Source organism: Chanos chanos, chromosome 6 (genome assembly GCF_902362185.1).
Source record: "Chanos chanos chromosome 6, fChaCha1.1, whole genome shotgun sequence".
NCBI lineage: Eukaryota > Metazoa > Chordata > Actinopteri > Gonorynchiformes > Chanidae > Chanos > Chanos chanos.
The window spans coordinates 40,203,615-40,219,514 of record NC_044500.1 but is presented as its reverse complement, the minus strand read 5'-3'; the positions used below and the strand labels follow the sequence as shown (position 1 = coordinate 40,219,514).

The 15,900-nt window shown below is 39.0% G+C and overlaps 2 protein-coding genes across 3 annotated transcripts; both read right to left on the bottom strand.

Annotated features, from left to right (window-relative positions):
* Window positions 1–4,017: 4,017 nt before the first annotated feature.
* On the bottom strand, window positions 4,018–8,786 carry creld1a (CRELD disulfide isomerase 1a). Of its 2 annotated transcripts, none has more exons than XM_030777141.1 (6): window positions 8,626–8,786; window positions 6,856–7,061; window positions 6,691–6,774; window positions 6,108–6,203; window positions 5,817–5,957; window positions 4,018–5,121 (listed from the first exon to the last, which is right to left on the bottom strand). In XM_030777141.1, the coding sequence occupies exons 2-6, from the start codon at window positions 7,022–7,024 to the stop codon at window positions 4,895–4,897; spliced, it is 717 nt and encodes a 238-aa protein (XP_030633001.1). In that variant the 5' UTR covers window positions 7,025–7,061; window positions 8,626–8,786; the 3' UTR covers window positions 4,018–4,894. The 2 variants fall into 2 exon arrangements, with proteins under 2 accessions (XP_030633001.1, XP_030633003.1); XM_030777143.1 differs by having other exon boundaries at window positions 8,686–8,786.
* Window positions 8,787–9,094: 308 nt separating this feature from the next.
* On the bottom strand, window positions 9,095–15,264 carry il17rc (interleukin 17 receptor C). Its single transcript, XM_030776938.1, has 14 exons — window positions 14,739–15,264; window positions 13,641–13,815; window positions 13,422–13,520; window positions 13,082–13,185; window positions 12,850–12,952; window positions 12,545–12,583; window positions 12,120–12,220; window positions 11,919–11,981; window positions 11,735–11,792; window positions 11,399–11,631; window positions 10,932–10,982; window positions 10,745–10,796; window positions 10,465–10,560; window positions 9,095–10,027 (listed from the first exon to the last, which is right to left on the bottom strand). The coding sequence occupies exons 1-14, from the start codon at window positions 14,844–14,846 to the stop codon at window positions 9,312–9,314; spliced, it is 1,998 nt and encodes a 665-aa protein (XP_030632798.1). The 5' UTR covers window positions 14,847–15,264; the 3' UTR covers window positions 9,095–9,311.
* Window positions 15,265–15,900: the final 636 nt, after the last annotated feature.

Here is a 15,900-nt window from a genome sequence, read left to right as displayed (position 1 = left end):
GCTTGGCTTTGTGCTGTCTTACAGTTTTAGGTATGTGGTCTGTAAACTCCGCTGATTACCAGAAGTGGTTCACTCTATGCAGACCTCGGAGTTAGTTGCGACTCTTTTATATTCCGTTTCTATTTGCCAAGCTCACTGTTCAATAAATACTTATTTGTGTGACATACTCCATATTTTTAAAACAGTACTACTCATAGCAGCTGTTCTCTTTGTACATGCTCCAATCCGAACTCCTGATTTAGGTTGTCTTTAAGAGGATGCACCTATGCACCTACCTTCCCCCATGCCAGGGTATGTTTCCAATGGTGCTCCAAATGGTGCTTATTGACATTTAAGTGTCAGACACAATAGCGATGAAAACAGCTGTTGCTACATTGACCCACTAACTAAAGAGGGTAAGACCATGGACCTACAGTTGTGACACTGCTTTGTTTTTGTCTGTTAGTTTTATCTTTAAGCAACTGTAGAGCTAAAGGCAGTACCGAGGATATGCTTGGCGTATTTGAGTTTTCAAAAAACTCAACACAAAAACACACACACAAAAAAAAACCCCTCTGAAATAATTACTCCTCAGTATTGTTGTCTAAATAGTGGAGTTTTATCTTCAGAACAATAACAAGTTGAACAGCAGAGCCATAGAACTGGCATGCAATAGTAATGGGTATAGATATAAAACTATGCTCTATTTGGACACTAGAGACTGTCTGTAACAGTCCTGAGCCTCTATTGGACAACCCGTAATCTATACAGAACGAGAAAAGTCTCAGAGACACAGGACCTTGACTTCAGGGATAACTCTTCCTGTTCTGTGATGCTCAGTTGTGTGGGAATCTCAGATTGCAGGAGGTCTGTGTCTGTAGTCTTTAGGGCCTGTGTACCATGTGTCTTCTGCTCTGTGTTGAGCTCTCCTCTCTATTCACCCCTCCCCCTCAGTACCCTAATGGCAGCAGAGCTCTATAAAGTCTGCCTATATTTCTCTTATCAACATGATAGTCCATGCCTCAAGGAAATAAATATATACATGGTTTAAAAAAAATAGATTATATAATTATATAAATATATGTAATAGATATATAGTGTGTTTCTTCTATGGTCAGATATTGTGTCAAGAAAAAAAAAAAAGGAATATTGTTCCATTTATGTTTTGTTAGTAACCTGAGCATTTAACAGCCTAACTGGTGTGTTGCTTGGTATTTTTTTTTTTCAAACCCTTAAAGCATTCCCTAAGTGAGTATGTTGTGGCCTGTAGGATGCATCTCCTGCACCAGATACCTTTGCCCTGTTCCAGGCCTTGCAGTGTGTACCCTGAGTCAGTCTGCCACACACCTACCTGACCAGTGAGAAGGGCAGATGGCCAGTATAGATTCACAGATGATTTACCACTAGTAGGCCAGAGTGGATTGAAATTGATTTTCCACTTGCATTGTGGGAACTGAGTAGTCAGCATGACAGAGCAGGATTAAGAAATATGTTTCCTGAATTTTGCCATTTCAACAAATCTACCAGATTTCTCCCAGTGAAACTAGTACAGGGTCTAATTTACACTAGTACTCCCTTTGTATTTGTAATATCTGATTGTAATTTTACTTAAGCAGAGGAGATTTTAATGAATCGTTGTATTAGTGTTATATAAATGAAAACAGCAAAAATGAGACAAAATTTTCTGGTACATATGTAGTGTAAATTCATTGTCTTGGTGGGGTATTATAAAGAAACTGACACTCTCAAATACAGCCATCTTTTGATTATATTGAACAGTGATTAGGTGGTTTGAATTAAAAATGATTTTGTTAATCTTCTTACTGTTTTAATTTGCTCAAAAATGGACCAGCAGAATTCATCCTCACTGATCCCATTTTACTATTGGCATTTTAAGAGACAAGGATGTAAACAAACAACTGATTGAAGTCAGGAAGCTAAACTGTTCCTCTCTTTGCTGACTCTGAAATAGACCTGAGCAACTAAGTGAAATTAAAAACAACTCTTGGAATCTATCCTTTTCGTGTTGAACTTAACCCTCGGTAAAATCTAGACACACAAGGTCTATACACATCGGTTCCATGATATCGAAGGCACCTTTCCACTCTAAGAGCATAGCTACAGTAATAATGCCTATATCCACCTACAGTGATAAACATAGCTATTTTTACAGCTTAAAAGGGGAATGAATTAAGTAGCAAAGAGATAAATGCTGCTGCACAGTGGACAGAAACTTGCACTTGTGAATGAGGACCATCACTACCATTGTTAAAGTGGAAGATTAAACGTTGAAGCCACTGAGGCATTGCCTGCTTCTTTTTTTTTTCTTTCTTTCTTTTTTTTCTATGTGTTTTTGCCCTGTTGTGTTTTGCCTTTGTGAGGTTTGTGTGGACCGTGACATTTGGGTGTTTTGAGTCCTTTAGATTGTAAAGACCAGACTGTTAAAAGCCGTCCCCCCCCCCAGCATCCCTCATGGTTACGATGCTTGCTCTTCCATGTTGCTAATGTCGTTGCTCTTTGTACTAGAATGTTCTGTTCACTGTGAGATCCTCTCTTTGTCTGATGACGTCTTGTCTTGATGTGGGAGTCACTTGAGTCCTGTCACGCGGTGAGAAAAAGGGATTTTTGATCAGATAATGCAGTGTGTTAGTGTGTTTGCAAATAGTGTACTGTATGTCAGTAACTAGTGTAAAGCTAGGCAATGCTAGCAGAAAAAAAAGAAAAAGAAAACAATAAACAAGCGTCAAACCTTTCACTTTAACTTCAGGGGGATGGATTTCCAATCCTCCATTTTCAGGTCCTTTACCACTGAATACTTGAAGTAGGGGGGAGGGTTTTTTCCTACCATGAAAAAAATATATATTGTACATGGTAGAAAAATGTGCAATTAAGAAAAAAAACCATAAGAACAAGATAACGTGTCATTGCATGTTTGTTCATACATGATGTGCCAACTGTGAGCAGTGATAAAGGAACAATCTTCTGGCCACTATGCAGTGAACTCAGAATTCAGAGTGTGTTTTGGGAGCTAGAAGAGAACAACTGGCTTTCTAAAATAAAAGAGGAGTCCAAGCCCTGTAGGGTCACTTCACCTTGACTCATAGAAAGGACTTCTGGTTTGAGCAGAGGGTCAAAATACGCATGGAAAAAAAAAAAGGTTTTATTTCTTGTGGACAAGTTGCATTGCTTTTTCTTTTATGATGTCAAGAATGCAAACCTCTGGATCGAACAAAAACACTGTGACCAATGCCAGAAAAATATGTTATATGAAAGTTGTTTTGTTTTTAATTTTAGTTTTTTATTCATTTTTTAATTTATGTTTTCTATATTTATTTTCTATTGTTTAAGATTTTGAAATATGTCAATTTGGGATTGTAAGATTTCTACATATATATATATATATATATATATATATATATATATATATATATATATATACATACAAACTTACATATATATATATATATACATATATATATGTGTGTGTGTTTTTTGTTGTACAGTAATGATTTAGGGACAAGTATAATGTGAGTGTCCAGCATGCTGAATGATACTTGTGTGAACATTGGGGTTCTTTCCCATGGAGCATCAGTCCTCATACATGAACTGCACCTGCTTTGTGACGGTGTGACGTGTTTGAGAGTGGTGTGTCTTCACCTTTTGTTACCCCTTAGCAGACAACCTGTGCAGTTTTCTGTCAGAGTGTTAGCATGTTCCAGGGGTTGTGGTCTGAAAGTTTCTAAGTGTATGAAAGATTTGTGCATGTGTGCGTGTGTGTTCGTGTGTGTGCTAATGTGAGTGGTATGAAAACTAGCCGTTGCAGGCAGCCCATGCCCCCCCCCCCCTCCCCCAAGAGAGAGTGAGAGTTTGATGTGATCAGCATGGATACTGTATGTCATGTTTGGTGTTTTAAATTTCATTGGGGCTGTCTTTTAAGACCCCCTCCCCCCAACCCATACGTTTGCTATTGTACGTGTTGTATTAAAATATTACTGTGTTGGCCAGCTTGTTTATATCCATTCAATAAAACTGACTTTCTTTCTGAACTGAATCGTAATTTATTGAGACAAACACGAAGAGTACGGCAGTGTGACTCAGCCAACCCGTAATACTGGCAGATACTTAAGCTAATTAAATGAGCTTCCTTCAAATGTCTACTATAAGGAAGGAGCTATATTAACAAACTCCTCTCTATGCCAAAATTCCTTGGAACATCACTGTTTAACTTGTTGTGAGAAGTGGGATTTTCTGTTCACACTCTGTTTAATTGTGAAGGGTGGATATGGTTCCCAGTGCTTTATCTCTCATATATCTAGACAAACATTGCATACATTAAATCCTTTTAAACTGAGAGTGGTTACAAATGTCAGCAACACCAAACACTGCGCTGGTTCTCCAACAAAGCAATTATTGTGCAATTACTTCCTGAAAGTTTCTGTCAGGCTGGGGCATCCAGTTAAACATGGCTGATGTGGTTACGTGTTGAGGTTTTACTGAAACCAGTTTACTAATTTGAAAACCTTGTTAATTTGTACATCAAAAAACACCAATTACAGGTACTTCACAAAAACCTGTACTAATTGTAAAGAGTAAAGCTTATGGTTGTATTCTACGTACATGGCAAGCAGTTTTTTATATTTTTATATAGTAGATACAAATGAGACACATTTTACTAACCAGAGGAAGGAGACCAGAAAAATGAAGAAAGTTGAAACAGGAATAATGAAGAAAGGTGAGACAGGAATAATGAAGAAAGGTGAGACAGGACTAAACACTGAGCGAAATCTCCTTGATATAGCTGGACTGCTATTCCAGAGTCAGATATGCAGTCAAACACACTAGAATGTAGTGTAAAAGCTCTAGAGGGCTTAGTGATTCATGGTCGCTCATGTCTTCCACGGTGTTACTTGTTATCCTATCGTCCCCTCAGGAAGCTATTCAACAATCGGTCACTTCTGTCTGAGAGCCAGTACCCTGCCATAGCAGCCACCGCCCCCATGAAGATGGAGGTGAAAACCATGTCTCCTTTAGCAGCTAGTGTGGCAAGAGCACACAGGACGATGCCGAGGAACATCTGTTGCAGTACCTCAATCTCATCTTCCTGGATGTCATCAAACAGTCCCTTGTCATGGTCAGCTAGAGCTGCAAAAAGACACAGAGAGGAGTCCTATTAGAGTGTGTGTGTATATGTATGTGTGTGTTTGTGTGTCTGTGTTTGTGTGTGTGTGTGTGTGTGTGTGTGTGTGTATATGTATGTGTGTGTTTGTGTGTGTGTGCCTTTTAATCTTAGGCATCCATGGGCTCAATTTAAAAAAAGGTTAAAAAAAAAGAAAAAAGTTAAAGTTGTTCATTTCAATCCATTTATTAGTGGAAAAATATAACATCTTCCAGATTGTTAAGTGATGTTTCGCAAGCCATTACCACCACACCATGAAGTTAAAATACAGGAAATCTGAAAATATTTGTTTTTACTACAAGTCCAAGTGATAGTTAACTACTACTGTTAAACCACTTCTTCAGTGCCCATGATGTCTATGAGTATTTACACAGGTTTGACAGCATTGTTATAAGGACAGTTGTGTGATAAGTTGCAGTTGACTGCAAATACACTCCCACGCAACAAGCAGTTGACTGGAAAGTACATTCCCACGCAACAGACCTCAACCAAATTTGATTTCATCAAAATCCTGAAACTCAGAAATTTCAGACTGCTGTGTGCGAAGGATTTATGCTCAAAGATCTACACTGTCAAAACAGAGCCCTCTATGTATGAGAGATATATGTGATTATGGGGGCCTATTCAGTATGTGTGTATCAGGGGGTCGTCTTATGCTCACTTGGTGGTTGGTTGATTTCACAGACACTGCCTTTGCGGGTGTACCCCTCCGCGCAGTCGCACCGGAAAGAGCCTTCAACGTTTACGCAGAACGCATTCAGTCCTGGGCACGCCAACACCTCCTCACTGCACTCGTCCACGTCTGAAAAAAATACACAGAAGACTTTCTTGACCCTCTACTAAGAGGACTCTTCTGGTAATGCAAACATTCAAAGACACAAAGCCATTTCCTTTTCATATTTAAAAAAAAAAAAGATATGCTTGTTGCCACATGAATGGAAACTATATTCACCTAAACACTTTACTCCAGTGAATCTGTATCCAGTGCCACATTTCTTACAGCGAGCTGGCCCACTGCCCATACAACCCACACATGCTGGGTCACATCCTGCAGACAGACATGGACAACATCTCCATTGTATTATACTGTGCATTCTCAGATGGATGTCACTACTCTCCTAGCAAACAAAACTGAGGGTCTTTTAGGCACTGAGAGGGGAATGCAGCTCGTACACTTTTTGAAAAAGTATTGACAAATTGACAAATGAAAGAGTTAACATTAACACAAAAACATTTATAATAGATTTCATTCATCAAATATTTTAACATTTCAACAACAGGCAGCTTACAGTTAAGCCTGGCTTGATAACTGTTTATTGCATTTCTCCACTTTGCACTTTTGATAAACTCTGCTATTCAGTAATAAGCAGATGCTTTAAAATTAGTGAGGCAATCAGACACTAGGAATTTAAGAGTCTAGATACACAAGGTCAATGTGTCACTAGATGAACTGTTCAAAATTGAGAATAAGTTCAGACTTAAAGACTGCATCTCTCATTCCAACTTGATTCAAAAAGAGCCAATAAATTAGCTACCTCTGCACTCATAGGAACCTTCTGTGTTGAAACAGTAGGTGTTGGCACGACACTGATCCAGTTCCGTTCCACATTCGTCAATGTCTGCAATTACAGATGGATCATGCTCATGTATCTGAATGTATACAAAATAATAAAACAAAAACATTGAACACTTATACTCACCAACACATTCATTATCATGGAGGGCCCAACCTGTATGACACTCTAAGCACTTGTCATTGTCTGGACCCGTGCATGTCTTACACGTGTCTGAGCATTGCTCTGCAAAGACCAATAAGGGCAAGACTACGCACAACACGGCACACCAGAGACAGGTCCGGGTTAATGACATCACTTCCTTAATGCCACTGGGAGGGTTGGGGTGAAGCCTTCAAAATCCCCAAAACACAGAATAAAAATCTCTCACTTTAAATGCACCAGTAAAGACTATTGCAGCAACCCTGTCTCATTCACTCACTTTAACTCTGTAACCTATTTTCTGTGAAACAAGAGAGTGAGAAAAAGAGTTAGAGAGGAAATCAGTAACAGTTACAGTAATCTATTTATATTATGATACTACTACTGCAAACAACATGGATACAACTTTTGGCCCCACTTTATGTGAAGTGGACATTATTAGCAAAAGCTAAACTGGGCAGTTTAAGTACAATGTACCCACTTTGTAGGCACATATAAACATATAACAATTACAGCTTTTGAGGCTTGTTTAGTTAGATACACATGTGTACCCTGACCCTAATCCTAATCTTCATGGTAGATTTCTGTGTAGGAAGAATACACGTTCCTGTTAACTCTGCTCAGCCATCTCAATTGAATATAAATATGTCATGCAATTAATATGCGGAATAACAGAGAAGAAATGATTTATAAAAACATAAATCACAATTAAAGGCTAAAAATACACACAGTAAAAAAAAATTCATACCCTCTTTCTGCCTCTGTGAGAATCAGAAAACAAATTTTAATGAACTTAGGTGTGGAAACCACCTGGCTTTTAAATTATTCTCCAAATAAATTGGCCTCCATTTGTGTTAAAGTGCTATGCATTAAATGGTTTCAGATTCTAAAAGTTCGAATAGATTTATTTTGCTGTGCGGAGAAACCTCAATCCCAAAGATTCAAGAGTCTAGATCAGATCTCAAACGGAATGACCAAGGAAAACAATAACTGACCAGACAGGCTACTGATAGGCCTCATTACTCTAAACTGATTTAAGTGTGTAACAAAAATATTACAAAGACTCCAAAACTCTTTCTCGTATGGTGAGAAAACATGGTGGGAACATTTATCCATGACTCACTGCGTTACACCTGCCCGTACTGTACGATATACAAGGCGATTTTGTGTACGTGTCAAAGGCCGTCACACAGTATCATTCTATGCACTATTCTGAATGCGAGGGACAGCTACGCTAAGATCATGTTAAATAGATTTGTCACTGATAAAACAGACAGGCAGTTAGACACAAATCAAGACAGAAGCAACCAGGAAGGGAGTTAACTAGGGAAAGTGTGCATGGCATGGCATGGTATTTTTCCTACCATAGCATAAACCTAAAAAATGCGCCAGGGAATTCATTTTTTAAAAAATCTGGCACTATAATTGCCAAAACGTGACAGTCAATTGCATCTATTGCACACGTACTGAACTAATGGCCAGGTTTACAGTTCTAAGTGTACAATTTAAAGAACAGGACTTGTTGACGACCAACTTTTTTTTTAGAGGTTCTTTTTTTCAGAGCCCCAACTCGGAGCAGCTTATCTATTTAAGATAACAAACAGCAACCGTAGTTTCAGAGAACTGATACGCTCCAGAATATTTCAATATTTGGACTGCTGTGAACCACAACTTACAAAGTTCAAACATGTTTTTTTGTGGGTGACAGTTATGCTGTTCTCTACAAATGAAACGAAACATAGTGTCTAAGCAAACCTGAATTGTTAATGACCAGTGCGTTCCGCCGCGTTGTTACGACTTCTGAAGGCAACTAACCAGTTCTATGCGCTCCATTTAATTCCATGCCTGGTAACAACTGCAAACAACGTCGTTGCTTGTTCTGTTCCGCCCGCTGAACAGAGAGGGCATTAGCGTCAGCAAAGCTTCTACGAACTTGACGTGCCTCGCAGATAACTAACTTTATTTATAGCCATGGGAAGGGCAACTACTATGTTTGATTCAGCTATACTGCTTGTCGCTCGCACTTTGTAATCATAGAAAACACCGATTTTTTCATGTTCGCTTCATTTAGTTCAGTCAAATTTACAACAAACGTAACAATTATTATAAACTCCAACACGGTAATAATTAGTTACTTTATTTTTTTTAAACAATTTTCATTGACTTTTAGAAACACTTCAAAGTCAGCATAAATCATATAAAATTTTATGTACACATTCTTACTATATACATATTTACATGTGCAATCTCGGGCAAAGAACGTTACAAGATTCTTATTTGGTTGAAGAGCTCACTTCTTCATGATGCCAGCTGATATATATTAAGGTCCCCTTCCAAGTCTCAAAGGTAAGGTTCTGAATTTGACTGTTAATGATGCAACTGCTGAGAAGTTTTAATGCTGCCAGTAGGTTGAGTTTGGGTGGAGCCTTAACATTTCTAACCTACAGTGAGGATACATGCTGTAGAGGCACATTCTCCTCCTTGTCCTCTATTCTCATGCAAATGGGAGTGTCTGGTGAAAGTGTTGGTGGCTTCAGTCCTCTGGGTCCACAACCCAAACTATGCAGAGCCTGTACCACTCTCTTTGATGCCTCCTTAAGCCACCAGATCTGCCTCCACTTTCCCCTTGCACCTGGTTGTCTCCCCACACTTAACTCAGCCAGGAGACCCTGAGTGTCTTTAGGGAGTTGGTAGAAGGGTAACTCCCCAAAGAGTTCCAGAACCTTCTGCCTATTCCACAGAGGAAAGAGAGGATGGGATTCAAAGTGTACCAGGATAAAACGCTGTCCAGCACAACCATTTATCCTAGCTGACAGAACATGGCTGAGAGCAGCAGCGAACACATCTGAATGTATGGAAGAAGGCTCATGGTTTCCTGTACTCTTCTTCTCCTTCCAGTGCTCACAGAAGGATTCAGCTCTCTCACAGGCTGACTGGGTCAGAACCACCAGTGTTTTGCCACCTTGGCTAGACAGATGGTCCAGCTGGGCATGCAACCATGGCCCGGGACCTAGAGATCCAAGCTCCATCTTCTTCCACAGATCCAGTGACACATGAAAACCCAGATTAACTAAAGCTGTTCCCAAGCAGCAAACCAACTCTCTAAATTTGGGGTCTGTGTCCGATGAGTGCAACAGGAGCACATTACCCCGTCCTCCTGAAAAAAAGTTGAGAGGGCTTTTTTAAATTACTATTTTAACAAAAAGCTTAAAAGGACAAAGAAAGATAAACAAGTTGCTCTGTTTGCAGAGTCAGAATCGGTGTTAGAGGAAGTGTTTCATTTTGTCTTTTGTTGTTTTTACATCCCTTCATTATACTGCATAGAGGAAGAGCTTAATTTCAAATAAAGAATAAGGTACTAGGCAGTAATATAGAATGGAACAAAACCTAAATATATCCACTCTTTTGATATTTCTTTTTAACACAGTTGAGCTGAATGACCAGTCCACTAGATCTGAATCTAAGACATCCAAAAACACACAGGAGTTCCAGGAGAGAAAGAGAATATTTCTTGTTCAAATAAAACTGAATTATTAAAATTAGTTTAAAATCTAATTAACACAATAAAAAGCATCATTCCATCACATTACTCACCTTTGTGCGGATCCCACAGCAGATATATGCCAAGAGCAGCCACACATAACACCAGCAGTGGAATAAGTATAAAGAAGCTCCAGTGTCTCCTTTGGGCTAAACAAGAACATCAGAGTCATGGATCAAACAAATTTCATTTGATACTGCTGTAGACCTCAAACTTTGAACATGTTCAGCAACAACGAGTACAAGGTAGAGTACTGTTCAAGACAGAGTATATTTACTGTAATCTGAATTCAACATTAAAAATATAATGGTATTTTGATCATACTGAACTCACTCTCTAATGGACACCAAGGCCCAAGGCTTCCTTTCATTCCGTTCACTTTTAGCTAGAAGGAAGGACACACACACACTTACGTCAAATGTGTTTAAACTAAGTCACCACAATCACAAAGTCATATGTCTAGCAACACAGAATAGGATTAACTGTAGAAATGACAAGTAGGTGCACTTTACCATCCTACCTTTACACATAGTGGGAGATTAGGGTTGATATTTTCAAAGCTCCCTGATGTCTGAGGGAGAGGAAAGATCGTAGTCAATGAGGAAATTCATCGAGAATTGTATTCATGAAATGAGTGGTAATTTATAGATAGTTAGGTATGCTCTTAAGTTACACAATACGTTAAAAAGTCAGCATGTGTGTTCTCTATAAATGAATGATAAACAAGCAAACATGATGAGCATCTGTATCAAAAAGCATTGTGTTGCTTTCAGTTTTCACTGAAGCCATGTTTGAAATTTTATATGAATCACTTATAAATCTTTTTTCATTATGAAAAAATATCACAACAGTAATTATGAAAATATAGTCTATAAATTTTGAGTTGGCTGATGTCACTCATGGTACAATAAGCAAAGTCAGTACCATTTCAAAGAACATATGAAGAGTTTTTAAACTGTGGGGCAGTTACATGCTTCATTTACTTACCCAGGGTCCTGTTCTATTCTCATTCCATGTTGAATTAGGATGGATGGACTGTCTGAATCCTTCTACCTCTCTGCAGCTGATTCTGCCTGGGCCAGCTCCAAGCTGGCATGGCCACAGTTCCGCCTCTAGCCTGCAGGGGGCGGTTACGTTCCAGTTGAGCACTTCTCTGCCTCGATTATCCTTGGCAAGGGCCACAGACAGGGACACATTACTCCAAACATTCCACCAAAGCTCTGTGTGGGAAGGTCACATGGTATCAAGCAGGTTATATGGATACCCACCAAAGGAATTCTTTTGTGTGACACTTTCAGCATGCGCGTAACATTTTTTTTTTACCTGACATGTTGGTGAATGGACAACTCTCAGACCGATAAAGACATCCATTTCTCCACACCTGATAAACAGAATTGGGGATGGGGGATGTTAGCATTGGCCTTTTGCAGCAATAGTAGTGGTAGTATTTCTTAGTAGGAATGAATGACTGTTTTGAGTTAAAGTCATAGAGTATAAACACATGTACCTGAAAACACTGACAAGGGGTGGCAGAATGCACTGGTATTGTCCCATTGCTTGAAGTCCAATTCTGTTGAAATAATAGCGCACAGAGCTGATTAATGGGTTAAAAATATGGGAGACATACACAGTTCCAGGTTTCTATCATGCTTGGTAGATTCCACATCAATCTCATTAGACAAAGATTAAAAGGGTTTACTTTACTGACCCTGCAATATCCCTGTTTTTGCTTCATGCACATGTTCAGTCCAGTGGGATGCAGAGAGATCACTCCTTTTGGCTGATCTATGTGAACTTTAAGTTTAGGAACTGGAAGAAAATTAATGACAGGTTAAAAAAAAAAATTACATAATAACTTATTGTCTATGCAAAATACATTGACTTGAACTAAGACAGTCCTATCATTCTTTACATTCTTTAATTTTAGAACAAAGGAGGATGTTAGTCAAAAAATTCAGGTGCCAGTTTAAGGAAGTCCCTTGAGGACCAGTTTAAGGAAGTCACTGAGTGACTTAAAGACCAGTTGTTGCAGAATCTTGAGTCATGTTTAAAGAACCACAATATGTTAAAATACATTTCTCTTTATCTTGCGTCTTTCCTGTCACAATTCTGAGAAAAAAATTGGTCACTCACCGTCACACTCCATGTGTGTTCCTGAGAAGCCGGAACACACTGTGAATAATAGAGAGGATTCACGACAATCAATTTTTCACTACTTAGATTATGCCCTGTTCTTTATGAAAAGATCATAACTAGAAGACTTATTGTGTGACCACATGTATCAGGCATGTACCAATAACAGACTCAGCAGTGACTTAAAATAAATATTACTCATCATTGACAATAAAGAATGAAAAGGAAAACAAACAATTATAATAGTTATGATAATAATCAGCTAAATCATTATATAACTTGAGGTTGCAGTTTTGGGTAGATACCGTTTTTCGTTTTGTCCAATATCACGGGCTTGTGGAAAGAACCAATAGATATCTGCAATTCAGTCTCAAAGTACATATCTGCACACTCCACCAGAGTCAGCCACTGCAAAGTACAAAGCGTGAATATTAGGATTCCAAAGCCAGTATTTTGTAGTCTCCAAGATCACAATCAGTCTAGATAGGGGTATTAAGAGAGATTTTGAAATAAGAAACACAGTATATACATATTTACCCTAGTATTATTGCTTTCTTTCAAAGCTGTAGGGGCCACTGTGAACTCTATTCTCTGGTACTGGGGAGTGCTGCCAGCAGGAGTGAGGCTCATTGTCACAGAACCTGCAACAGAGAGAGAATATGGAGAACCAGTGAACAAGTCTTTCTGTATTGCACAACAGAAGGAACTCGGCATAGTAACGCCGTACTTCACACTTATCACACTTTCATCACAGACTGTAGGAATGACTGTGCATGTGTAGTGACTGCCTACACACACACACACACACACGCACACACACGCACACACACACACATAAGTAAAGGTATACATACAAAACAGGAGCAGAGACACTTACACAGTGTATGTTTGGACTCCTGAGAATTGAGGTCGCTGCTGTGGATCTCCTCATCCATTCCTGAGGCCTCATAAGATCCGTCAGGGTCATCTTCACCATCTGTGAAGATTTTAAATGGATGATGCTTAAATGGATGATACTGAAATGGATGATTTTGTAAGAGAAACACACACACCACACATGCATACACATGTACACCCAGACAAACAAAAAACATACCTGTGGGCATTAGTGATGAGAGACTACTGATGTCAAATTGGATGCTGATATTCAGACAGGGTCTGCATGTTCTGTTGTCTATGCAGCAAGACAAAGGCTCAACCATCAGATTCCGAACCCCTTCTGGATTTGATTTTGGTAAAATAATGTCCTCCACAACGCAGTTGGTAAGTCCCTGACAAAGCACAAACAGACAACATGCTGTAGTTTCTCTCAGTTTAAGGATTTCTACAATGAGGGGAACGGCTGTTAGAAGTTAGAAGTTTGGACACACTTCAATGGGAATGTGTGTCGAAACTTTTGATTGGTACTGTATATATGTGTGTGTGTGTGTGTGTGTGTATACACACACATACAGACACAGCCAAATAGTAGAATGTTAGAATAGAACATGGTACAACAATGCCATGGTAAAACAGTGCTCTCTCTACAGTTATCAGGCATTTTAGTACTTAAAGACACCAAAATGGCTTTCACTATACACACACCCACCCATGGTCTCACAAACACACACCTACACTATACACACATACAAAATACAAACCATACACTACATACACACTACTCATGACGAAAACTTGCTTGCTTGCTCTCTCTCTCTCTCTCTCTCTCTCTCTCTCTCTCTCTCTCTCTCTCTCTCTCATACCCCCCCACACACGTGAACATACAGTATTTCACTTACTGTACACACAACCACATCACACCACTGACAAGAAGATTTAAAAATACACCCATACACACCCTCTTAACGCACACACACTATATGTGCTCAGACCGACAGACAGATACACACGCACGCGCATCACGCACAAATTCAAAGATTCCACTACTCAGACACAGAGGCAGTCTTTTGTAGATGTCAAAAATACACATCTACATAACATACATTATGCTACACAAACGACTGATAATATTCTAAAATACTAATTTCAGGAAGAGCCGTTTAGCTTAGTATTTCAAAGTGCTTTCAAAGGTGCTTGTACTCACTCTGCTGAAATTATTTCTTGCGTACCATTACAAGCTATTTTTCCATTCTAAGTGCCTTGAAACTTTCTATTTTCAGCATTCATATTTTAATTTTTCAGTAAAAAAGACTACCTGTGGGCACGTGATGTTTCGGCAGGAGAAGAGGCTTCCCAGTACGGTGGGAGACAAGCTCAACCCGAATAATAGATTAATCAGTATTCGCCACCGGGAGATCTTCATTAGTTCTCTCGAATGGAGTGACTGGCTCCGTAATTTGTCGTTTTCTCTGTTGTCCAAGTTGACATTTGACGTTACTTCAAAGTCGATTTTGCTGTGGGAGTATCCATATGTTTTCAGTTCTTCTGAATCGTTAAGCAACGTTTACTAGGCTTGTTTTTGGCGAGATCGACTTCGGTCAACTCAGAAACGAATTCCCGATTACCCACACCGCAGCACTAAGAACAGGAAATAGGTGGTTGCCCTCGGGAAAAACCAAAGTCACCGTCAGTAGTTTAAGAAGATCACATGGAATTCGTCATCACAAAATAATCTCATAGTTTCTTTTTCAGTCCTTTGCTATCCTTTTAGATTTAACGTAGCTTCTTGACCATACAGAAATAAAACGGACGAGAAAAACTCCTCAATACAAGTAATTTTGCAACCGCTCAGGTGAGTGTCGTCGTCGTCTGACGCAAAGTACGAGGCAGGGGTGTGATTCAGCCAGGCTGATTGTGAAATTAGCATAGTTAGACGCACAGTAAATGAGGGTAACAATCCAAACGCCTATGACAACCTTTTGTAGATGTTATCGTGACTCAGATCAGTTGGCCGTGGAAAGAACAGTCATGAAGAACATTGAGATTTACTGTTATTATTATGTCAGTCATAATGTTGTTTCTTCATTTTGTGTACCAAGTGTTGCTATGCAACCTCTCTACTTAATCTTGTTATTGCAAAATCACTGAAGAACAACACGGAATTACTCAATTTTATAATCCTTTCACTAGATTATTTGCCTTCACATAAATAAATACGAACTGTTATATAATTACAGTGCTCAAATTACATTGACATCATCTTCATCAAAAGCACTTCAGGTGCAGAATTTAAAAGTGAATGACAAAGCAGACAGTTTAGTCAAATTAAGGTCCTTTCAGTTTTGTTTCACTTTCAGAGCATTTTGCAGAACCAATTTTAGCATTTGATTTTCGGTGCCACGGGGCGTTTTTGCATAAACACACATGAAACATTGTCTGTATTTCTGGAAAGTCCTGTTACAATGGAATGCAGTACT